The sequence below is a fragment of the Hypanus sabinus genome, chromosome 11 (assembly GCF_030144855.1).
Source record: "Hypanus sabinus isolate sHypSab1 chromosome 11, sHypSab1.hap1, whole genome shotgun sequence".
Classification (NCBI taxonomy): Eukaryota; Metazoa; Chordata; class Chondrichthyes; order Myliobatiformes; family Dasyatidae; genus Hypanus; species Hypanus sabinus.
The window spans coordinates 6,411,175-6,437,395 of NC_082716.1; the positions used below are offsets into that span (position 1 = coordinate 6,411,175).

The 26,221-nt window shown below is 48.8% G+C and overlaps 1 protein-coding gene across 1 annotated transcript in view; it reads right to left on the reverse strand.

Moving 5' to 3' along the window:
- LOC132402335 (uncharacterized) overlaps nt 1-26,221 on the reverse strand; it is a 109,123-nt gene that overhangs the window by 11,473 nt on the left and 71,429 nt on the right. The window contains exons 13-17 of the mRNA XM_059985213.1: nt 13,858-13,906; nt 13,187-13,294; nt 3,032-3,151; nt 1,504-1,597; nt 1,325-1,412 (exon numbers count right to left, since the gene is read on the reverse strand). Coding sequence (XP_059841196.1) covers nt 1,325-1,412; nt 1,504-1,597; nt 3,032-3,151; nt 13,187-13,294; nt 13,858-13,906 — 459 coding nt within the window. The remainder of the gene's footprint in view (nt 1-1,324; nt 1,413-1,503; nt 1,598-3,031; nt 3,152-13,186; nt 13,295-13,857; nt 13,907-26,221) is intronic.

The window sequence follows — 26,221 nt, forward strand, 5'->3', positions numbered from 1 at the left end:
ATGGAGGGATATGGGCCATACACAGAGCGAAGACATTTAATTTATCAAGTTCGGCATGATAACATTGGCTGAAGGGCCAGTTCCTGTGTTGTACTATGCTCAGTGTTAATCTGCTAAATCTCTGGGTCATCCTTGGATGGGAGTTGTCCTGGCTGCACTCACTAGAGTTTAGAAGAATGAGGAGGGTGTATTATCAAAACCGATGAAACTTTGGAAAGCACGGTGGTGTAGCAGGGTGTCAAGGCAGCATGGTCTTAGGTGCCACAGTAGCACAGTGGTTAGCGCGATGCTTTTACAGCTTGGGGTGTCAGAGTTCAGTTCCAATGCCGTCTGTGAGGAGCTTGTACATTCTCCCTGTGGGTGCATGACTTTCCCCCAGGTGCTCTGGATGCCTCCCATAGTCCTCTGGTTAGCAGGTTAACTGGTAAATCTTGCCCTGTGATAATCAGAGGGCTGTAGGACAGCACAGTTCATTGGGCTGAAAGGGCCTGCTCAGTGCTGCATCTCTAAATAAATAATAAGATAGAACAGATGTTGAGAGAGCAGACTTGATGGTCAAATGGCCTAATTCTGCTGCTGTGTGTTACAGACTTATGGTTGGGTGGGGTTTGGATTGCTGATGGTAGGAACAGGATTTGGCTGTGCTTGGATGCATACTTCAGGATGGGAATGTCCATATTTGTGCTCTGGTGGGATCAACCATGGCTGTGCTCCGGTGGGATCGACTGTGGCCCTGTTCCAGTAGGATCAAAGGTGGCCGAACTCAGGACTGTCTATTTTCAATCATGCTGGGATTGGCTCTGTTTGGATTGAATGCAGTTTGGCAGTGACAGGTTTGTTTGGGATTGTCCATGGTCAGGTGGGTGGATTGGGTTGGACTGTGACTGTCCATGGCTGGCTCCCTTTGGGGCTGGCCATCACTGGGTGAAATTGGTCAAGGTTGGGTCAGTTTTGGATTGGCCTTGATTGAATGAGATTGGCCATGATTGGGCCAATTTGAGATTGGCTGTGATAGGCTGGTATTGGACATGATTGTGTGGAATGGGGATTGATCACGTTTGGACTGGATTTTGATTGGCTGTTTGGAATTGGCTTTGTTTCAGTTGGGAGTATCTACGGTCTGCTGGATTGGACTGGCTCTAGCTGGATGGGATCAGATTGTAATGTGACCCTAAATGGACATCCAAGGATTTGAGCAGAGATTTAAGGTGTCCTTTAGAGATAACGTTTTTCCACAGTCCGTCGAGGCAGCTGCAACAAAGTGGTCCAACTCACTCACACCGTGATAACTGTGGAGTTAATGTAAAACACTGTGCTAACATGCCTGAAATAGACCGTGGCGCTGGAGTAACTGTGTGCATCAGATACGATCCCCTGGCGAAGGTCATCAGCCACTTGTCTAGGTAACATACCTGGAGGCATAGAACATCAACCCATCAGTTTACAAACAGCCTGAATGTTGGTTCAGAACAATGGGGTGGAAGATGAACCAAGCTTCCTTACTATACAGGAGGGAGTCTGTCTTCTGCTTCTCCTGGAGCAGGTCTTGAGTCCTTTCAGCCACAATAACTTCCAAATGCTTGCTGTACTTTTCCATCTGAAACAAAAGTAGTTCAGTTATCTGAAGTAACACACAAATTTGTCCCCCTTGGTTCAGTCCCTTCCCACTGACTGCCACTACACTTCACACACTTGCAAACTCTTCAATCACTTTCAGTCCCCTGTGCTGATTGGCTCATTTTCAGAGTGGGTGTAACCGGTTCCAGTTCTGTAAGCTGATTGGCCAGGGAGAGTGAACTGGCAATTTTAGCAAAAGCACATAGTCACACAGCACAGAAACTGGCCTTTTGGCCCAATTGGTCCGTGCCGACCATGAAGACAAACAAGCAAACCCCATTTGTTTTGAAGTACAGTACTACAGAGAAAATTTATTATCAAAAGCACATAAATATCCCTATGTACTACCCTGAGTTCCTTAATGTTGTTATAGCCAGGAGTGGTAATGGGAACAAGCTCCCACTACCTACTAAATGCTCTCAATTCCATGTGTCTCAAATAGCCTCGGACTACCAAGTCCATTTCCCAGCCTTCACACTTGGCTCAGTTACTAAGCCCGGTGGAACTATTTCTACTGACAGAAGAGGGGACAAAAGTAGGTTACTATCACCTTATAGCTGTTCTGGACAGATAAGGCTCGTCAGCCATGATTGCAGGTCATCTAGGATAAGGTAGACTCTGATCTCAAAACTGGTGGCTATAAATGGGAAAGGCTTCGGGAGTAAACCCTGGAGCTCGAATCCCTAAGACGGTCCTACATTGAGTTCAACACTGAACGGTAACTCCTGCGGTGCCACTGATGCCAAACTGTATTGGTCGCTGCTGTTCCTTTGGGCTCATCAGGTGCAAGGAGAGGGGGAGCCTGCTGCATGGGGAACCCTTGCTCTCCATAACATATTGCTCCGGCTTGCACATTCATGGACATCTAGGACGCAACATCCATGGTCAACCCCAATCACATCATCACCCACCCCAAATATTCTCTCTTTTCTCCTCTCCCTTTAGCCAGATGATACAAAGCTTGAAAGAACATGCCACCAGGCTCAAGGACAGCTTCTACCCACTGTTATAAGACTATTGGATGATTCTCTAATATGATAAGATGGACACTTGACCTTATAATCTACTTTGTTATGATCATGCACCTTATTGTCTACATGCCCTGCAGTTTCTTTGTAATTGTGACACTTTATTGTTTTACTTTATACTATCTCAATGCATTTTTGAAATGAAAGGATTCATATGGACAGTAATCAAGACAAGATTTACAAAGCCTTGATACATGTAACAATAATATACCAATTCCAATTCCCACTCCAAGGTGTTCTAAGGGGATGGGAACCGTTGGTGACCCTGTCCTACCCAAACCAGGCTGGCGGTGTGTGGGGGATGCTGTAAGCCAATGAGAGTGGCCCCAAATCCCAGCTAAATAACTACTGGCCCATCACTCGACCAATCGGAAAAGAGTTCTTACCAAGTTCATCATCATGTCCACAGGGCTCACTTTATGGGGATTCATTTTATCAAGCATCTTCTTAACTTGTTCAAACGTTGGCCTCAGGAGAGGGTTGTGAGCCCAACACTTGTTAATCAGCTTTCCAAAAGAAAACAGAGAACAATATAAGAATGACTCTTGAAACCAAGTGAAGGATTGTTAAGATTATGTCACTAACAATGGTAATAGATGCAGTATGAGTCTTCCATTAAGCCTGGATTTTTGTCTTTGGAGCAAAGAATGATGGGAAGTGACTTGATGGAGATGTATAAGGTGATAAGAGGCATTGATAGATTGGACTGCCAAAATGTTTTTTGCCCAGGGCATGAATGGCTAATAAGAGGGGCATAATTTTAAGGTGATTGGAGGATGTCAGAGGCAGGTGTTTTACAGAGAGTGGCAGGTAGGTGGATGCTGCTTGACCTACTGAGTTCCTCCAGTAGCTTGTTATAAAACTATTGAACAGTTCCTGGAAAAATGATATGATTGTTACCCTTTTACAGATGTGCCATGGAGAGCATTCCAACTGGTTATATCACTGTCTGGTATGGAGGGCCACTGCACAGGATTGGAAAAAACTGCTGCAAGTTATAAACTCAGCCAGCTGCATCATCAAGGATTCATTCAAGAAGTAATGCCTCAAAAAGGTGGCATCCGTCGTTAAGGACTCCCATCATCCAGAACATTGTCTGCAGAATGGGAGAGCATGGAGTGAGTTGTAGACAATTCCTCGTGGACTTTACACACCAGTTTTAAAAAGCCAGGGGGCCTGTTGCAACTTGTCTGCTGAATGGGAGATTTCTTCGGTTAATAGTAACTAGGGTTAACTAGCAAGAACCAATAAAAAGACGCAAGATTTAAGTTGTTGGAGCAGTTATTATTGGAGTGGGCCAGTGATAGAGTGGTCAGGTTTTGGTTCAACAGACTTAGGTGAGAACTGGCAGAGCTGAGAACTTAAGTTGGAGAAATTAGAGGCATAACAAGTGTAGGCCGGATGGTTGTCCAAGCAGTAAAATTCTCCTCCTGTGAGATGTAGGTACACCAAAAAACCACCAGTCTCCCCAAGGACTACATTTTCAAGAAGTTGCACCCAACTTCAACTCCTGACTGACAAGGTCAAGGAACTGGAGCTGGAGCTGGACACATTCAGGACCATCTGGGAGGCTGAACCTGAGGTGGTCACACCCATTGCAGACTTCAGATATTAGATGGGTGACCACCAGGAGAAGCAAGGGCAGTAATCAATCAGTGCTGGGTTCCCCAGTGGCCATTCCCCTCAGCAACAATACTGCTGGGGGAAATGACCTATCCGGACACAGCAACACAGCCAGGCCATTGCACTGTAGCCAACACTGAGGCCCAGAAGGGAAAAGTAAAGTCAGGCGGAGTAATAGTGATAGACTCGATAGTTAGATGGGTTGACAGGAAATTCTATGGACACAGGAGAAGCAAGGGTGTCTCAGAGGGGCTGCAGAAGATTCTCAAGAAGGAGGGTGAGCAGCACATTAATGCCAATGACAAAGGCAGAAAAGGAGACAAAAGTCCTGCACAGTGAATATAGGAAGCTGGGGAAGAGACTGAAGAGCAGGATCTCCAAGGTAGTAATCTCTGTATCTTCCCAGTTCTACATGCTAGTCAGGGCAGGAATAAGAGTGGCCGAATGAGTTCAGCCGAATGAGTGGCCAAGGAAGTGGTGCAAGGTGCAGGGTTTCAGATTTCTGGATCATTGCAATCTCTTCTGGGGAAGGTATGACCTGTTCAGATAGGATGGACTTGAACCCAAGGGTCATAGGTGAGATCTTAACATCCAAGGATACACAGTGTATCAAAAAGACAGGCAAGTATGCAAAGAGGGTGGCATGGCTCTGTCGGTAAAAAATGAAATCAATTCCTTAGAAAGAGGTGACTTTGGATCAGAAGATGTAGAATCCTTGTGGGTATAGAAACTGCAGTAGTAAAAAGACCCTGTATATATGGGAGGTATATACAGGCCCCCAAACAGTAGCCAGGTTGTGGAGTATAAATTTCAATGGGAGATAGAGAAAGTATGTAATAAAGGCAATGTTACAGTAGTCATGAGGGATTTCAATATGCAGGTAAATTGGGAAAATCCAGTTGGTGCTGGATCCCAAAAAATAATTTGTAGAATGCCTATGAGGTGGCTTTTTAGAGCTTAAGGCAGAGGAACCCTTAGGAGACAGTGATCATAAAATGATAGAATTAACCCTGCAGTTTGAGAAGGAAAAAATACAGTCGAATGTATTATTATTACAGTGGAGTAAAGGTTCCTTAAGGTTGTCATTGCTGAGGAAGGGAGGTAGTGGGGAATAGCTCCAGCTGCCTATTAAATGCATCTCAAATAGCCTCCGACAACCAAGACAATTTCCTTGGCTTCACATGTGGCTTAGCTACTAAGCCCGGTGGAAATATTTCTACTGATAGGAGAAGGGGCAAAGGTGGGTTACTGGCACCTTAAAAACATTACTTCAGTCAAATGGGACTCAGCAGCCGTGGTTGGCAGCTCATCTAGGAGAAGGAATTCAGATCTCAGACCTCTGCTGCCTTGCAGCTGTACCCACTCATGGAGAAGGTTCTGAGGAAAAATTCAGAGCCAGCGTCCCTAAAGAAGTCCAACATTGAATTCAATGCTGACTGGCATCTCCTGTGATGCCACTGATACCAAACTATACCAGTCTCTGCTGTTCCTTTGGATTCACCAGCTGTGTGGAAAGGGGGAGCCTGCTGCACGGGCAACAACCTGCTCTCCATATCGTACTGCCCTGGCTTGCATATCATGTGGACCAGTAGGACACAACATCCATGACCCCAACCAACAGAGGCATGGGAGAGGAGCTGGCCAAAGTTGAATGGAAGGAGACACTAGCAGGAGTTTCTGAGTTTAGAATGTCCAAGATAGAAACATCCCGAAGAAGTACTCTAAAGGGAGGCTGAGGCAGTTGTGGCTGACAAGGGAAGTCAAAGACAACATAAAAGCAAAGGAGAGGGCATATGCAGTAATAGAGCAGAAATTAGTTGGAAGATAGGGAAGCTTTTAAAAACCAAAGGAAGACAATTTAAAAAAGATGAGAGAAAAGATGAAATATGAAGTTAAGCTAATCTATATTATCAAAGAGGAAACTAAAAGTTCTTCAGATATATAAAGATTAGAAGAGAGGTGAGAGTGCATATTGGACCACTGGAAAATGATACTGAAAAAGTAGTAATGGCGGAAAAAGAAATGCCAGACAAGCTTAATAAGTATTTTGCATTTATCATCACTGTGGAAATCTCTAGCAGTATAATCAAATATTTGACTATCAGGGGCAGAACTGAGTGTCAATGCTATTACTAAGGAGAAGGTAACTGGAAAACTGAAAGGCCTGAAGGTAGATAAGTCACTTGAACCAGATGGACTACATCTCAGGGTTCGGAAGGAGATGGCTGAAGAGATTATGAAGGCATTAATTATTTTTCAAGAATCACTGGATTCTGGAATGTTTCTGGACAACTGGAAAATTGCAAATGTCATTCCACTCTTTAAGAAGAAAGGAAAATTACAGGCCAGTTAGCCAACCTCAGTGGTTGAGAAGATGTTGGAGTCCATTAGATTGGGACAGGTTGTTCTCTGGCAAGGATGTGGTTGGTAAGTGGGAGACCTTCAGAGGAGAAATTTTTGAGAGTGCAGTGTTTGTATGCTCCTGTCAGGGTTAAAGGAAAAATGAATAAGAATAAGGAACCTTGGTTCTCGAGGGATATTGGAACTCTGATTTTTTTTAAAAAAAGAGAGATGTATAAAATGTATAGGCAACAGGGAGGAAATAAGATGCTTGAGGAGCATAAAAAGAGTCCTCTTGAAAATCAGAGTGGTCGGCTATGCATGGAACCAAAAGAAATGGGAGAAATATTAAATGGGTTTTTTGAATCTGTATTTACTAAGGAAACTGGCATGGAGTCTATGGAAACAAGGCAAACAAGTAGGGAGATCGTGGGACTTACACAGATTAAAGAGGAGGAGGTGCTTGCTGTCTTGAGGCAAATCAGAGTAGATGAATCCCCAGGACCTGACAGGGTGTTCCCTCGGAACTTGAGGGAGATTAGTATTGAAATTGCAGGGGCCCTGGCAGAAATATTTAAAATGTCGATATCCACGGGTCAGGTGCCAGAGGATTGGAGGATAGCTCATGTAGTTCCATTGTTTAAAAAAGGCTCAAAAAGTAAGCCAGGAAATTATAGGCCGGTAAGTTTGACATTGATAGTAGATAAATTATTGGAAGGAGGACTAAGAGATAGGGTCTACAAGTATTTGGATAGACAGGGACTTATTGGGGAGTGTCAACATGGTTTTGTGAGTGGCAGGTCATGTTTAGCCGATCTATTAGAGTTTTTCGAGGAGGTTACCAGGAAAGTGGATGAAGGGAAGGCAGTGGATGTTGTCTATATGGACTTTAGTAAGGCCTTTGACAAGGTCCCGCATGGGAGGTTAGTTAGGAAGATTCAGTCGCTAGGTATACATGGAGAGGTAGTAGATTGGATTAGACATTGGCTCAATGGAAGAAGCCAAAGAGTGGTAGTGGAGGATTGCTTCTCTGAGTGGAGGCCTGTGACTAGTGGTGTGCCACAGGGATCAGTGCTGGGTCCATTGTTATTTGTCATCTATATCAATGATCTGGATGATAATGTGGCAAATTGGATCTGCAAATTTGCTGATGATACAAAGATTGGAGGTGTAGTGGACAGTGAGGAAGGTTTTCAAAGCTTGCAGAGGGATTTGGACCAGTTGGAGGAATGGGCTGAAAAAATGGCAGATGGAGTTTAATGCAGACAAGTGTGAGGTATTGCACTTCAGAAGGTCAAACCAAGGTAGAACATACAAGGTAAATGGTAGGACACTGAGGAGTGCAGTAGAACAGAAGGATCTTGGAGTACAGATACATAATTCCCTAAAAGTGGTGACACAAGTAGATAGGGTTGTAAAGAGAGTTTTTGGTAGACTGGCCTTTATAAATCAAAGTATTAAGTATAAGAGTTGGGATGTAATGGTGAGGTTGTATAAGACATTGGTGAAACCAAATTTGGAGTATTGTGTGCACTTTTGGTCACCTAATTACAGGAAGGATATTAATAAGGTTGAAAGAGTGCAGAGAAAGTTTACAAGGATGTTGCTGGGACTTGAGAAAAAGTTTGAATAGGTTAGGACTTTATTCCCTGGAACGTAGGAGGGGTGATTTGATAGAGGTGTATAAAATTATGATGGGTATAGATAGAGTGAATGCAAACAGGCTTTTTCCACTGAGGCTAGGGGAGAAAAAAAAACCAGAGGCCATGGGTTAAGGGTGAAGGGGGAAAAGTTTAAAGGGAACATTAGGGGAGCTTCACACAGAGAATGGTGGGAGTGTGGAATGAGCTGCCAGATGAAGTGGTGAATGTGGGCTCACTTTTAACAGGTATATGGATGAGAGGAGTATGGAGGGATATGGGCCAGGTGCAGGTCAGTGGTACTAGGCAGAAAAATGGTTTGGCACAGCCAAGAAGGGCCAAAAGGCCTGATTCTGTGCTGTAGTGTTCTATGGTTCTATTATTAAAGATAAGGTTTCAGGGCACATGGAGGTGCATGATAAAATAGTCACATGAACAGAGCATTGGCTGACTGGCAGGAGTCAGGGTGAGAATTAAGGGGCCCTAGTGGTATTGGAATGGCTTCTTTTCACATTATATATTAATGACTTGGATGATGGAATTAATGGCTTTGTGGCCAAATTTTCAGGTGATACAAGGATAGGTGGAGAGGCAGGTAGTGTTCAGGAAGCAGGGAGAATGCAAAAGGATTTGGACAGTTTGGGAGAATGGGCAAAGAAGTGGTAGATAGAATACGTATAGTGAAGGGAAATGTATGATCATTTACATTAGGAGACTATTTTCTAAATAAGGAGATTTTTTTTTAAACTGAGGCTAAATGGCCTATAATTTTCTTTCTTTGGCTTCTCTCCTTTCTCAAAGAGTGAAGTGACACTTGCAATCTTCCAATCCTCCAGAAACATTCCAGAATCTAGAGATTCTTGAAAAATAATTAATGACTTCATGCTCTCATCAATCATCTCCCACCTAGGAGTTCTTGTGGAACTCCCTAAAGGTTAACTTGCATTTTGAGTTAGTGGGAGGAAGGCAAAGGTAATGTTAACATCCACTTCTAGAATATGAGAGCAAGGGTGTGATGCTGAAACTTTATAAGGCATTGCTCAAACCATACTTGGAGCATTGTGAGCAGTTTTGGATCCCTTATCTAAGAAAAGATGTGCTGGTATTGGAGAGGGTTCAGAACATGAAGGGGATTTCATTGAAACCTATCAAATAATGTAAAGCCTTGATAGAGCGGATGTGGAGATGATTTTTCCTATAGTGGATGAGTCTAGGACCAGATGGCGCACAACCTCAGAACAGATGACGTACATTTAGAATAAAACTGAGGATGAATATCTTTAGCCAGAGGGTGGTGGATCTGTGGAACTCATTGCCGCAGAAGGCTGCAAAGGCATGTCATTAAGCATACTGTATTTAAAGCAGATGTTAATAGGTTGTTGGTTAGTCAGGGGATCAAAGGTTATGGGGAGAAGGCAGGAGAAAAACATCGAGCAGTGACTTAAGGATATGACTAAACAAATAGATGAGGGTAGAGCCGTAGATGTAGTGTGCATGGATTTCAGCAAGGCATTTGATAAGGTACCCCATGCAAGGCTTACTGAGAAAGTAAGAAGGCATGGGATCAAAGGGGACATTGCTTTATGGATCCGGAGCTGGCTTGCCCACAGAAGGCAAAGAGTGGTTATAGACGGGTCATATTCTGCATGGAGGTCGGTCACCAGTGGGGTGCCTCAGGGATCTGTTCTAGGACCCCTTTTCTTTGTGCTTTTTTATAAATGACCTGGATGAGGAAGTGGAGGGATGGGTTAGTACATTTGCTGATGACGCAAAGGTTGGGAGGTTTGTGGATAGTGTGGAGGGCTGTCAGAGGTTACAGCAGGACATTGATAGGATGCAAAACTGGGCTGAGAAGTGAAAGATGGTGTTCAGCCCGGATAAATGTGAGGTGATTCACTTTGGTAGGTCAAATATGATGGCAGAATATAGCATCAATGGTAAGATTCTTGGCAGTGTGGAGGTTCAGAGGGATCTTGGGGTCTGAGTCCATATGACACTCAAAGCTGCTGTGCAGGTTGACTCTGTTGTTAAGAAAGCATACAGTGCTTTGGCCTCCATCGATCGTGGGATTGTGTCTAAGGGCCGAGAGGTAATGTTGCAGCTATATAGGACCCTTGTCAGACCCCATGGAGTACTGTGCTCAGTTCTGGTCACCTCACTACAGGAAGGATGTGGAAACCATAGAAAGGGTTCAGAGGAGATTTACAAAGATATTGCCTGGATTGGGGAGCATGCCTTATGAGAATAGGTTGAATGAACTTGGCCTTTTCTCCCTGGAGCGACAGAGGATGAGAGGTGACCTGATAGAGGTGTACAAGATAATAAGAGGCATTGATTGTGTGGATAGTCAGAGGCTTTTTCCCAGGGCTGAAATGGCTAGCATGAGAGGGCATATTTCTAAGGTGCTTGGAAGTAGGTTTAGAGATGTCTGGGGTAAGTTTTTTACACAGAGAGCAGTGAGTGCATGGAATGGGCTGCCAGTGGCAGTGGTGGAGGCAGAAAAGGCCCTATAGTTTAAGAGACTCCTGGATGGATACATGGTTCTTAGAAAAATAGATAGCTATGGGTAAAGCCTAGGTAGGTCTAAGGTATAGACATGTTCAGCACAGCTTTGTGGGCCGAAGGGCCTGTATTGTGCTGTAGGTTTTCTATGTTTCTAAACCAGCCATGATGGAATGGCAGAGCAGACTTGATGGGCCTATGTTTTATGGTCTTATTTACGGGGAGAAGGCAGGAGAATGGGGTTGAGAGGGAAAACAAATCAACCATGATCAAATGGTGGAGCAGACTCAAATGGCTGAATGGCCTAATTCTGCTCCATTGTCTTATATAACTATATAACAATTACAGCACAGAAACAGGCCATCTCGACCCTTCTAGTCTGCGCTGAACGCTTACTCTCACCTAGTCTCACTGACCTGCACTCAGCCCATAACCCTCCATTCTTTTCCTGTCCATATACCTATCCAATTTTTTTCAATGACAAAATCGAACCTGTCTCTACCACTTCTACTGGAAATTTGTTCCACACAGCTACCACTCTCTGAGTAAAGAAGTTCCCCCTAAACTTTTGCCCCCTAACTCTCAACTCATGTCCTCTTGTTTGAATCTCCCTTACTCTCAATGGAAAAAGCCTATCCACGTCAACTCTATCTATCCCCCTCATAATTTTAAATACCTCTATCAAGTCCCCCTCAACCTTTTACACTCCAAAGAATAAAGACCTAACTTGTTCAACCTTTCTCTATAACTTAGGTGCTGAAACCCAGGTGACATTCTAGTAAATCTCCTCTGTATTCTCTCTAATTTGTTGACATCTTTCCTATAATTTGGTGGAATAATTCCTATAATTTGGTCCAGAACTGGACACAATACTCCAAAATTGGCCTCACCAATGCCATGTAAAATTTTAACATTACATTCCAACTCCTATACTCAATGCTCTGATTTATAAAGGCCAGCATACCAAAAGATTTCTTCACCACCCTATCCACATGAGATTCCACCTTCAGGGAACTATGCACCATTATTCCTAGATCACTCTGTTCTACTGCATTCTTCAATATTTACCAAATATGTCCTATTTGGATTATTCCTACCAAAATGTAGCACCTCACACTTATCAGCATTAAACTCCATCTGCCATTGTTCAGCCCACTCTTCTAACTGGCCTAAATCTCTCCGCAAGCTTTGGAAACCTACTTCATTATCCACAAGGTCACCTATCTTAGTATCATCTGCATACTTACAAATCCAATTTACCACCCCATCATCCAGATCATTAATGTGTATGACAAACAACATTGGACCTGAGGCACACCACTAGTCACCGGCCTCCAACCTGACAAACAGTTATCCACCACTACTCTCTGGCATTTCCTATCCAGCCACTATTGAATCCATTTTACTACTTCAATATTCATACCTAATGATTGAACCTTCCTTACTAACCTTTTGTGTGGAACCTTGTCAAAGGCCTTACTGAAGTCCATATAGACAACATCCACTGCTTTACCCTCATCAACTTTCCTTGTAACCTCTTCAAAAAATTCAATAAGATTTGTCAAACACGACCATCCATGCACACGTGGTCTTCAAACATGACCTTTCACGTCTTGCGGTCTTAGACTGGCAGATAGGATTCGTTTAACCGGGCATCGAGGTCTCAAAGTCACATACACAGACAGCTTCTACCACGCTTTCATCAGACCATTGACTCAGAATCAGACGTATGTTGTGAAATATCTTGTTTAGTGACAGTACATAAAAAATCTTAAAATTACAATACAATATATAAAAAATATTTCAATTTAATGTAAATTCATTTTAATGAATGGACCACACGTACAATAAGGTGGGCCCTTGATCTCACAGTCAATCTCGTTACGGCCCTTGTGACATTAATAAACCTATTCCATTTCTTTTTAATTCGAACACCTCTACCTCTGTGTGAATGTACTAACCACATTGGTGCGTAATCAGTTGGATCTAATGTTCTATTTTAAAAAAATATTTGAGGACTGAGTTTCACATTTATTTATATTATTTTTATTTATAGATGCAATGTGGTAACAAGCCCTTTGAGTCAAGGAACAACGCTCCCTCTATTTTACATTGCGGGGCTGTTTAATATTAATATTATATAAAAGAAAATTCCAGAGGCATGGCAGCAAAGGCTACGTGCATGGGAGCATTTCCGCTGCCGCGCACCCATGCAACTTAGAGGGTACAATGCCAATGAGCCTGATTTCACCCATGAGATCAATTAACCCACAGCAGCCACTGGTACATCTTGAAATGTGGGAGGAAACTGGAGAACCCAGAGGAACCACACATAGTCACAGGGAAAATGTGCAAAATCCTTACATACAACAGTGGGAATTGAACCCAGGTCTCTGGAGCTATAAAACGATTGCGCTAACTGCCCTAGTGTGTTACCTCATCGTAGTCTTCCTGCGTCGGGCAATCGTTGTCGGACTTTCCGGCACGAATTTCAGGAAGATTAGGACGCCAGGTCAGCTCGACCTTGCTCAGGTCGACATCGCCCTGCGTACACAGTGGGTAAAATGCAGTGTGGTTTCAGTGATCACAAGTTCGAACCTACAAAGGTGGCAATGAGGAAAACGTGAGCAACATATCGACACAAAATGCTGGAGGAACTCAGCAGGTCCAGTCAATGTTTCAGGCCGAGACCCTTCATCAGGACCCAAGGGTCTTGGCCTGCAGCATCGACTGATTATTCCTCTCCGTAGATGCCGCCTGAACTGCTGTGTTCCTCCAGCATTTTGTGTCTGTGTGTTGCTCAGGATTTCCAGCATCTGGAGAAACTTATTTTTGATGTTTTTATTTACAGACACAGCATAGCAGGCAATTCTGGCTGAACAAGCCCGTCCCACCCAATTGAGCTACTAAGCAGTACATCTTTGGACTGTGGGAGGAAACCCGAGCCATCGGAGGCAACCCATGCAGTCACAGGGAGAACGTACAAGCTCCTTCCAGACAGCAGCGGAAGCTGAGCCCGGATTGTCAGAGTTCTAACAGCCTTAAGCTGACAGCTACCCCGCAGTAGCACCCTTCTCCTTATTAATAAAGAAAGCATTTTTACATACCGGCAGTGGATCGCATCTTGTCGCGATTTCAAGCAATATTATAGAGTAGCTGGAAACACAAACAATGCAGAGTTTGTCAAGGAGGAGCAAGTTCACCATTTAATACCTCTTAACAACAAGAAAACAAATATGGCTCGTGCTACACTCGAAGAATTGGGAGCTCTGTTTGGTCAGTCTGTTACATAGAACACAACCGCCTAGTAATGTGGGTGCATGGGGTGTCCAGGGAGAGGTAGAACCCCTGGTGAAGGGGCTTGTCATGTCCATTCCAGGGCAGCTCACTCACCTTTGGTCCCCACCAGACACTCAGCTCTCATCTGTGGTTCTACCTACGACAGCGGCCACACCCGGTGCACTGACAGGCTGAACTAGGTAGGGGCAGCCACTGGGCCCCAAACCCTGGTGAGATAGAGACATGCCTGGCCTAGCATAGGCAGATGAGATCCAATGGCCAGGGAGGCGGCTCCGCTACACTCTGTGGAGGGCGAAGGGCACGATCAGAAGTCGTCACTATCATCCACTGTGAACAAGGAAAACCCCAGTTTGTGACACCTGTTCATACCACTGGGCTTGGACTTCTGAAGTCGAGAGTGTGGAACTGGCCCAGTGCAACATGCTTTTCCACCTTAAAAGCACCGGACAACCATCAGTACCGGATCTTCAGCCCATGATGTTGTGCCAACCTTTCAACCTACTCCAAGATCAATCCTTCCCTCACACATAGCCCTCCATTTTTCCTAAATCCATGTGCCTATCTAAGAGTCTCTTAAATGCCCCTAATGTATCTGCATCTACCACCACCCCTGCCAGTGCGTTCCAGACACCCACCAATCTCTCTGTCAATAAGCTTTCAAATGGTATCAATGGCTTTAAAAACATATGGTGGCATTGCTATAAGGCTATTGAATGGTTTCCTATAATGAAAAGACTCTTGACCTCATTATACCCCGCACCTTGTTGTCTACCTGCACTACACTTCCTCTGTAACCATGACACACACTCTGTTATACCACCTCAATGCACAGATGTGATGAAATGATCTGTATGGATCAGCAGGTCAGGCAGCGTCTATGGAGGGGAATTAATAGTCGCCGTTTCCAGTGTTCCACCTGTAGCCCCCTCCTTTGTGAGAATCGCAAGATCACTATTGGGTTGGGTCAGGAGACCCAGCAAATGAGAGAGAGACGTTTGGAATGTCTTGACCCCTCCGGCGATATAAAGCTACGGGACACGGCCATTGTCTCTTGAAGACGAACTTGTGTATTACAATACTGCGCTACGTGGAAGCCCTCAGGCAAAGTGAGCTGGTTGGTGGAGGGATTGCATCACCCCAACCTGATTGACATCTGAGACCCTGTGAGTCAGGATAAAAGAGGGACTGTGGGAACAGCCCCTCAGACACACCAGAAGAAACGCTAGTGATCCCGTAATAGCAGAAGCCGGTGGGAAGCCACGTGCATTCGGTTCCATTTTTGCCCAGGAAACCAGTGCCCTTACCACGGAAAAACGGCTTTTAGCTAACAATGGGGAAACCAACTCCCAAAAGACTCGAAGGATTGGCTTCATAAAAGACCTGGGCAAGTTTAACCGTCTCTCTCTCAAACCCAAAACGCTGCAGCTTCAACGAACTAACAGTGACTTTTATATTTCCATCGGACAATACATTATCCCCTAGACAACGATAGAGCTATTTCTTATTGATTATTATTATACCCGCACTTTTATATTTAGTATTGACGATGTATATTATCTGTATGTTTGCATTGATCTTATTTTTGTGCCCCTTTATCAATAAATACTGTTAATAATAGTACCATCAGACTTCAACGGACCTCTCTATCTTTGCTGGTAAGTGACCCAGTTACGGGGTTTCGTAACACCAGCTAAAACCCTTCGTTAGAACTGATGATAAATAGATCAGTTGCTTCTACCGGGAATCGCAGAGACTGTTCCTGCTCCTAACGCATGCAGTATACGGGGATGTAGGAATTTGTTAAAAAAAAAATCATTTTGTAATTCTCCAAATCTATATGAAATAAAGTTTAAAAATTATCGTGCCTTCCTCAGAAAACATTTACACCCGCCGACCCCAAATCTTGTTGCCTGTCTGGGATTTGGACAAGAATCCCAGGCTGACCAGCTGGACATGTCCTCCTGCCCCGCACTTTGCAACTCTCACATTCTATTTCCCATTGCAACGCACACAAAGTGCTGCAGGGGCTCAGCAGGTCAGGCAGCATCTATGGAAATGAATGAAGAGTCGATGCTTCAAGCCATTTCAGTTCCATGGATGCTGCCTGACCTGCTGAGTATTTTGTGTGTGTTGATCTGAATTTACAGCATCTGCAGACCATTTGTGTCTGTATTGTTTTTTTTTCTCCTGTCTGTACTCCCACTCTCTGCCCTCTCCCACTCAATCCCTGAACTAGTAATTGCAGTCATTCTGGTTTTACTCTATCAGAGACACCCCCTCCCTGTATCTTCTACAAGCTTAAACCAACTTCTACAAATCTACCACCACCCAGCTCATCAACCATCTTATTTAGAGATACGGTGTGAGACAGACCTCCCCAGCCCTTTGAGTCATGCCACCCAGCAAGTCCCAACTTAACGCTAGCCTGATCACAGAACAATTTACAATGACCAATTAACCAACTAACCGGTAAGTTTTTGGACTGTGGGAGGAAGCCGGAGCACCCAGTGAAGTGCCACACATTCTAACGAGGAGGACGTACACACTCTTTACAGATTGAACTCCAAACCCTGACATCCCAAACGGTAATAACATTGCACTAATCGCTACACTACCACATCATTCCCCCCTCCCATTTCAAGTACCCACTATGCATGCAGTCCATCCGCAGGCTTCACAACCCCCTCCTCTATCTGGTCTTGGTCCCATTTGCCATGTACCTCTCCCCATTATTACCTCCTTTATTTACTAGTTCAGCACTGGCAACTTTTCATGCTCCTGCTCATCTCCCTACAAAACCTCTCTCCCACCTTTGCATTGCCCTCCACAGATCTGACACCCTCTCCTTCTCTTCCCCCTCCCATCCTTTTCCCTTCTCATTCCCCCATTCCCTCCCCCTCCCTCTCCTCACTCCCCCTCCTGCCCTTTTCACCCTTTCCCCCTCTCATTCCCCCATTCCCTCCCCCTCCCTCTCCTCATTCCACCTCCTGCCCTTTTCACCCTTTTCCCCTCTGATTCCCCTATCCCCTCTCCCTCTCCCCCTTTCCTTCTGGCCAATTCTTTACTCCACTCTTTCCTGAAGCAGGGTTTCGACCGGAAATTTTGACAATTCCTCCCCACTCTACTGATGTTGCTCAACCTGCGGAGTTTCTCCAGCAGATCTGAATGTTGGTCCACATTCCAGTACCCTCAGTCTCTTTGTGTCCCAGCTTTACAAGCTTCTAGTATCTCCCAGCCCAGGAAAATCTGCAGATGGTGGGAATCCAAAGCAACAAAGACAAAAAGCTGGAGGAACTCAGCAGGGCAGGCAGCATCTGCGGAAAGGAGTACACAGTCGACATTTCGGGCCTAGACACTTCTTCAGGATTCACTCTTCATTCAGTATCTCCTTCGCAGTTCTGACGAGGACTCTTTGAACTTGTTGGATTTTGGAAGTCAGGAAAGAGGCACAAAACTTGTCGCTTCACAGTTGTCAGGAAGCATCAATAGAGCAAAAAGAATTGGAAGCAGACAGGAACAGGAGGGAGGAGAAGCAAAAGATGGCGGACCTGCGTGCTCAGATCTCTTTATACCCCAAAGATAAAGAAGCATTCCATTTAAATTTTCAGATAAGAGTCAGTCAGATGGCACCTATTCAAATAACACAATACCAAGAGAGTTTCCAGAGCTTTCCAGAATGTTATAAAGGACTCTAATCATGTGAGGACACAATGAATAATGGCATATACATACTGTGACCACTAGGGAACATCCTAAACAGTTACATGTATATAAGCAGTGATAAAAAGTAAGAGCAAAAAATTCAAGCTGCAAAGAAAATAACAATTAAATAGTCTAATCAAACAAACTGAAAAGTGCCTCAGTTTCTCACCCCACAGATGCTGTCTGGTGGGTAGATTGTTTCCAGTGTTTCAGGTTTTGATTTAGATGCCCAGCATTTGCACTTCACGACTCAGTTACCTCGTTTTTCATTTTTTGTTCCATTTACTTCATATTGTTGTAACTTATACTAAATTATAAACCTTGCTCTGTAAACCTGAAGCAAAATTACAAATTTCACAACATCTGCCAGGGATGCCTAGGGAGTGTTGTAGAACAGAGGGAGTGAGGGGTACAGGTACAGGGTGTCCCGGGGAGTGTTGTAGGACAGAGGGAGCGAGGGGCACAGATACAGGGTGTCCCGGGGAGTGTTGTAGAACAGAGGGAGTGAGGAGTACAGGTACAGGGTGTCCCGGCGAGTGTTGTAGAACAGAGGGAGCGAGGGGTACAGGTACAGGGTGTCCCGGGGAGTGTTGTAGAACAGAGGGAGCGAGGGGTACAGGTACAGGGTGCCCCGGGGAATGTTGTAGAACAGAGGGAGTGAGGGGTACAGGTACAGGGTGTCCCGGGGAGTGTTGTAGAACAGAGGGAGCGAGGGGTACAGGTACAGGGTGTCCCGGGGAGTGTTATAGAACAGAGGGAGCGAGGGGTACAGGTACAGGGTGCCCCGGGGAATGTTGTAGAACAGAGGGAGTGAGGGGTACAGGTACAGGGTGTCCCGGGGAGTGTTGTAGAACAGAGGGAGTGAGGGGTACAGGTACAGGGTGTCCCGGGGAGTGTTGTAGAACAGAGGGAGTGAGGGGTACAGGTACAGGGTGTCCCGGGGAGTGTTGTAGAACAGAGGGAGTGAGGGGTACAGGTACAGGGTGTCCTGGGGAGTGTTATAGAACAGAGGGAGGGAGGGGTACAGGTACAGGGTGTCCCGGGGAGTGTTATAGAACAGAGGGAGTGAGGGGTACAGGTACAGGGTGTCCCGGGGAGTGTTGTAGGACAGAGGGAGCGAGGGGCACAGATACAGTGTGTCCTGGGGAGTGTTGTAGAACAGAGGGAGTGAGGGGTACAGATACAGGGTGTCCCGGGGAGTGTTGTAGAACAGAGGGAGTGAGGGGTACAGATACAGGGTGTCCCGGGGAGTGTTGTAGAACAGAGGGAGCGAGGGGTACAGGTACAGGGTGTCCCGTGGAGTGTTATAGAACAGAGGGAGCGAGGGGTACAGGTACAGGGTGTCCCGGGGAGTGTTGTAGAACAGAGGGAGTGAGGGGTACAGATACAGGGTGTCCCGGGGAGTGTTGTAGAACAGAGGGAGCGAGGGGTACAGGTACAGGGTGTCCCGGGGAGTGTTGTAGAACAGAGGGAGCGAGGGGTACAGATACAGGGTGTCCCAGGGAGTGTTGTAGAACAGAGGGAGTGAGGGGTACAGGTACAGGGTGTCCTGGGGAGTGTTGTAGAACAGAGGGAGTGAGGGGTACAGGTACAGGGTGTCCTGGGGAGTGTTGTAGAACAGAGGGAGCCAGGGGTACAGGTACAGGGTGTCCCTGGGAGTGTTGTAGAACAGAGGGAGTGAGGGGTACAGGTACAGGGTGTCCCGGGGAGTGTTGTAGAACAGAGGGAGTCAGGGGTACAGGTACAGGGTGTCCCGGGGAGTGTTGTAGGACAGAGGGAGCGAGGGGCACAGATACAGGGTGTCCCGGGGAGTTTTGTAGAACAGAGGGAGCGAGGGGTACAGATACAGGGTGCCCCGGGGAGTGTTGTAGAACAGAGGGAGTGAGGGGTACAGGTACAGGGTGTCCCGGGGAGTGTTGTAGAACAGAGGGAGCGAGCGGTACAGGTACAGGCTGTCCCGGGGAGTGTTGTAGAACAGAGGGAGCGAGGGGTAAAGATACAGGGTGTCCCGGGGAGTGTTGTAGAACAGAGGGAGCGAGGGGTACAGGTATAGGGTGTCCCGGGGAGTGTTGTAGAACAGAGGGAGCGAGGGGTACAGGTACAGGGTGTCCCGGGGAGTGTTATAGAACAGAGAGAGCGAGGGGTACAGGTACAGGGTGTCCGGGGGAGTGTTATAGAACAGAGGGAGTGAGGGGTACAGGTACAGGGTGTCCCGTGGAGTGTTGTAGGACAGAGGGAGCGAGGGGCACAGATACAGGGTGTCCCGGGGAGTTTTGTAGAACAGAGGGAGCGAGGGGTACAGGTACAGGGTGTCCCGGGGAGTGTTGTCCCGGGGAGTGTTGTAGGACAGAGGGAGCGAGGGGCACAGATACAGGGTATCCTGGGGAGTGTTGTAGAACAGAGGGAGCGAGGGGTACAGGTACAGGGTGTCCCGGGGAGTGTTGTAGAACAGAGGGAGTGAGGGGTACAGGTACAGGGTGTCCCGGGGAGTGTTGTAGAACAGAGGGAGTGAGGGGTACAGGTACAGGGTGTCCCGGGGAGTGTTGTAGAACAGAGGGAGTGAGGGGTACAGGTACAGGGTGTCCTGGGGAGTGTTATAGAACAGAGGGAGGGAGGGGTACAGGTACAGGGTGTCCCGGGGAGTGTTGTAGAACAGAGAGAGTGAGGGGTACAGGTACAGGGTGTCCCGTGGAGTGTTATAGAACAGAGGGAGCGAGGGGTACAGATACAGGGTGTCCCGGGGAGTGTTGTAGAACAGAGGGAGCGAGGGGTACAGATACAGGGTGTCCCGGGGAGTGTTGTAGAACAGAGGGAGTGAGGGGTACAGATACAGTGTGTCCCGGGGAGTGTTGTAGAACAGAGGGAGCGAGGGGTACAGATACAGTGTGTCCTGGGGAGTTTTATAGAACAGAGGGAGTGAGGGGTACAGGTACAGGGTGTCCAGGGGAGTGTTGTAGAACAGAGGGAGTGAGGGGTACAGGTACAGGGTGTCCCGGGGAGTGTTGTAGAACAGAGGGAGCGAGGGGTACAGGAACAGGGTGTCCCGTGGAGTGTTATAGAAAAGAGGGAGCGAGGGGTACAGGTACAGGGTGTCCGGGGGAGTGTTATAGAACAGAGGGAGTGAGGGGTACAGGTACAGGGTGTCCCGGGGAGTGTTGTAGGACAGAGGGAGCGAGGGGCACAGATACAGTGTGTCCTGGGGAGTGTTGTAGAACAGAGGGAGTGAGGGGTACAGATACAGGGTGTCCCGGGGAGTGTTGTAGAACAGAGGGAGTGAGGGGTACAGATACAGGGTGTCCCGGGGAGTGTTGTAGAACAGAGGGAGCGAGGGGTACAGGTACAGGGTGTCCCGTGGAGTGTTATAGAACAGAGGGAGCGAGGGGTACAGGTACAGGGTGTCCCGGGGAGTGTTGTAGAACAGAGGGAGTGAGGGGTACAGATACAGGGTGTCCCGGGGAGTGTTGTAGAACAGAGGGAGCGAGGGGTACAGGTACAGGGTGTCCCGGGGAGTGTTGTAGAACAGAGGGAGCGAGGGGTACAGATACAGGGTGTCCCAGGGAGTGTTGTAGAACAGAGGGAGTGAGGGGTACAGGTACAGGGTGTCCTGGGGAGTGTTGTAGAACAGAGGGAGTGAGGGGTACAGGTACAGGGTGTCCTGGGGAGTGTTGTAGAACAGAGGGAGCCAGGGGTACAGGTACAGGGTGTCCCTGGGAGTGTTGTAGAACAGAGGGAGTGAGGGGTACAGGTACAGGGTGTCCCGGGGAGTGTTGTAGAACAGAGGGAGTGAGGGGTACAGGTACAGGGTGTCCCGGGGAGTGTTGTAGAACAGAGGGAGCGAGGGGTACAGATACAGGGTGTCCCGGGGAGTGTTGTAGGACAGAGGGAGCGAGGGGCACAGATACAGGGTGTCCCGGGGAGTTTTGTAGAACAGAGGGAGCGAGGGGTACAGATACAGGGTGCCCCGGGGAGTGTTGTAGAACAGAGGGAGTGAGGGGTACAGGTACAGGGTGCCCCGGGGAGTGTTGTAGAACAGAGGGAGTGAGGGGTACAGGTACAGGGTGTCCCGGGGAGTGTTGTAGAACAGAGGCAGCGAGGGGTACAGGTACAGGCTGTCCCGGGGAGTGTTGTAGAACAGAGGGAGCGAGGGGTACAGATACAGGGTGTCCCGGGGAGTGTTGTAGAACAGAGGGAGCGAGGGGTACAGGTACAGGGTGTCCCGGGGAGTGTTATAGAACAGAGAGAGCGAGGGGTACAGGTACAGGGTGTCCGGGGGAGTGTTATAGAACAGAGGGAGTGAGGGGTACAGGTACAGGGTGTCCCGTGGAGTGTTGTAGGACAGAGGGAGCGAGGGGCACAGATACAGGGTGTCCCGGGGAGTTTTGTAGAACAGAGGGAGTGAGGGGTACAGGTACAGGGTGTCCCGGGGAGTGTTGTAGAACAGAGGGAGCGAGGGGTACAGGTACAGGATGTCCCGGGGAGTGTTGTAGAACAGAGGGAGCGAGGGGTACAGATACAGGGTGTCCCGGGGAGTGTTGTAGAACAGAGGGAGCGAGGGGTACAGGTATAGGGTGTCCCGGGGAGTGTTGTAGAACAGAGGGAGCGAGGGGTACAGGTACAGGGTGTCCCGGGGAGTGTTATAGAACAGAGAGAGCGAGGGGTACAGGTACAGGGTGTCCGGGAGAGTGTTATAGAACAGAGGGAGTGAGGGGTACAGGTACAGGGTGTCCCGTGGAGTGTTGTAGGACAGAGGGAGCGAGGGGCACAGATACAGGGTGTCCCGGGGAGTTTTGTAGAACAGAGGGAGCGAGGGGTACAGGTACAGGGTGTCCCGGGGAGTGTTGTCCCGGGGAGTGTTGTAGGACAGAGGGAGCGAGGGGCACAGATACAGGGTGTCCTGGGGAGTGTTGTAGAACAGAGGGAGCGAGGGGTACAGGTACAGGGTGTCCCGGGGAGTGTTGTAGAACAGAGGGAGTGAGGGGTACAGATACAGGGTGTCCCGGGGAGTGTTGTAGAACAGAGGGAGCGAGGGGTACAGGTACAGGGTGTCCCGGGGAGTGTTGTAGAACAGAGGGAGTGAGTGGTACAGATACAGGGTGTCCCGGGGAGTGTTGTAGAACAGAGGGAGCGAGGGGTACAGATACAGTGTGTCCCGGGGAGTGTTGTAGAACAGAGGGAGCGAGGGGTACAGGTACAGGGTGTCCCGGGGAGTGTTGTAGAACAGAGGGAGTGAGGGGTACAGATACAGGGTGTCCCGGGGAGTGTGGTCCCGGGGAGTGTTGTAGGACAGAGGGAGCGAGGGGCACAGATACAGGGTGTCCCGGGGAGTTTTGTAGAACAGAGGGAGCGAGGGGTACAGGTACAGGGTGTCCCGGGGAGTGTTGTAGAACAGAGGGAGCGAGGGGTACAGGTACAGGGTGTCCCGGAGAGTGTTGTAGAACAGAGGGAGCGAGGGGTACAGGTACAGGGTGTCCCGGGGAGTGTTGTAGAACAGAGGGAGTGAGGGGTACAGGTACAGGGTGTCCTGGGGAGTGTTGTAGAACAGAGGGAGTGAGGGGTACAGGTACAGGGTGTCCTGGGGAGTGTTGTAGAACAGAGGGAGCCAGGGGTACAGGTACAGGGTGTCCCTGGGAGTGTTGTAGAACAGAGGGAGTGAGGGGTACAGGTACAGGGTGTCCCGGGGAGTGTTGTAGAACAGAGGGAGTGAGGGGTACAGGTACAGGGTGTCCCGGGGAGTGTTGTAGAACAGAGGGAGCGAGGGGTACAGATACAGGGTGTCCCGGGGAGTGTTGTAGGACAGAGGGAGCGAGGGGCACAGATACAGGGTGTCCCGGGGAGTTTTGTAGAACAGAGGGAGCGAGGGGTACAGATACAGGGTGCCCCGGGGAGTGTTGTAGAACAGAGGGAGTGAGGGGTACAGGTACAGGGTGCCCCGGGGAGTGTTGTAGAACAGAGGGAGTGAGGGGTACAGGTACAGGGTGTCCCGGGGAGTGTTGTAGAACAGAGGGAGCGAGGGGTACAGGTACAGGCTGTCCCGGGGAGTGTTGTAGAACAGAGGGAGCGAGGGGTACAGATACAGGGTGTCCCGGGGAGTGTTGTAGAACAGAGGGAGCGAGGGGTACAGGTATAGGGTGTCCCGGGGAGTGTTGTAGAACAGAGGGAGCGAGGGGTACAGGTACAGGGTGTCCCGGGGAGTGTTATAGAACAGAGAGAGCGAGGGGTACAGGTACAGGGTGTCCGGGGGAGTGTTATAGAACAGAGGGAGTGAGGGGTACAGGTACAGGGTGTCCCGTGGAGTGTTGTAGGACAGAGGGAGCGAGGGGCACAGATACAGGGTGTCCCGGGGAGTTTTGTAGAACAGAGGGAGTGAGGGGTACAGGTACAGGGTGTCCCGGGGAGTGTTGTAGAACAGAGGGAGCGAGGGGTACAGGTACAGGATGTCCCGGGGAGTGTTGTAGAACAGAGGGAGCGAGGGGTACAGATACAGGGTGTCCCGGGGAGTGTTGTAGAACAGAGGGAGCGAGGGGTACAGGTATAGGGTGTCCCGGGGAGTGTTGTAGAACAGAGGGAGCGAGGGGTACAGGTACAGGGTGTCCCGGGGAGTGTTATAGAACAGAGAGAGCGAGGGGTACAGGTACAGGGTGTCCGGGAGAGTGTTATAGAACAGAGGGAGTGAGGGGTACAGGTACAGGGTGTCCCGTGGAGTGTTGTAGGACAGAGGGAGCGAGGGGCACAGATACAGGGTGTCCCGGGGAGTTTTGTAGAACAGAGGGAGCGAGGGGTACAGGTACAGGGTGTCCCGGGGAGTGTTGTCCCGGGGAGTGTTGTAGGACAGAGGGAGCGAGGGGCACAGATACAGGGTGTCCTGGGGAGTGTTGTAGAACAGAGGGAGCGAGGGGTACAGGTACAGGGTGTCCCGGGGAGTGTTGTAGAACAGAGGGAGCGAGGGGTACAGGTACAGGGTGTCCCGGGGAGTGTTGTAGAACAGAGGGAGCGAGGGGTACAGGTACAGGGTGTCCCGGGGAGTGTTGTAGAACAGAGGGAGTGAGGGGTACAGATACAGGGTGTCCCGGGGAGTGTTGTAGAACAGAGGGAGCGAGGGGTACAGGTACAGGGTGTCCCGGGGAGTGTTGTAGAACAGAGGGAGTGAGTGGTACAGATACAGGGTGTCCCGGGGAGTGTTGTAGAACAGAGGGAGCGAGGGGTACAGATACAGTGTGTCCCGGGGAGTGTTGTAGAACAGAGGGAGCGAGGGGTACAGGTACAGGGTGTCCCGGGGAGTGTTGTAGAACAGAGGGAGTGAGGGGTACAGATACAGGGTGTCCCGGGGAGTGTGGTCCCGGGGAGTGTTGTAGGACAGAGGGAGCGAGGGGCACAGATACAGGGTGTCCCGGGGAGTTTTGTAGAACAGAGGGAGCGAGGGGTACAGGTACAGGGTGTCCCGGGGAGTGTTGTAGAACAGAGGGAGCGAGGGGTACAGGTACAGGGTGTCCCGGAGAGTGTTGTAGAACAGAGGGAGCGAGGGGTACAGGTACAGGGTGTCCCGGGGAGTGTTGTAGAACAGAGGGAGTGAGGGGTACAGGTACAGGGTGTCCCGGGGAGTGTTGTAGAACAGAGGGAGCGAGGGGTACAGGTACAGGTTTCCCGGGGAGTGTTGTAGAACAGAGGGAGCGAGGGGTACAGGTACAGGGTGTCCCAGGGAGTGTTGTAGAACAGAGGGAGTGAGGGGTACAGGTACAGGGTGTCCCGGAGAGTGTTGTAGAACAGAGGGAGCGAGGGGTACAGGTACAGGGTGTCCCGGGGAGTGTTGTCCCGGGGAGTGTTGTAGAACAGAGGGAGCGAGGGGTACAGGTACAGGGTGTCCCGGGGAGTGTTGTAGAACAGAGGGAGCGAGGGGTACAGCTACAGGGTGTCCCGGGGAGTGTTGTAGAACAGAGGGAGCGAGGGGTACAGGTACAGGGTGTCCCGGGGAGTGTTGTAGAACAGAGGGAGCGAGGGGTACAGGTACAGGGTGTCCCTGGGAGTGTTGTAGAACAGAGGGAGCGAGGGGTACAGATACAGGGTGTCCCGGGGAGTGTTGTAGGACAGAGGGAGCGAGGGGCACAGATACAGGGTGTCCCGGGGAGTGTTGTAGAACAGAGGGAGCGAGGGGTACAGGTACAGTGTGTCCCGGGGAGTGTTGTAGGACAGAGGGAGCGAGGGGTACAGGTACAGGGTGTCCCGGGGAGTGTTGTAGAACAGAGGGAGCGAGGGGTACAGGTACAGGGTGTCCCGGGGAGTGTTATAGAACAGAGAGAGCGAGGGGTACAGGTACAGGGTGTCCGGGGGAGTGTTATAGAACAGAGGGAGTGAGGGGTACAGGTACAGGGTGTCCGGGGGAGTGTTATAGAACAGAGGGAGTGAGGGGTACAGGTACAGGGTGTCCCGGGGAGTGTTGTAGGACAGAGGGAGCGAGGGGCACAGATACAGGGT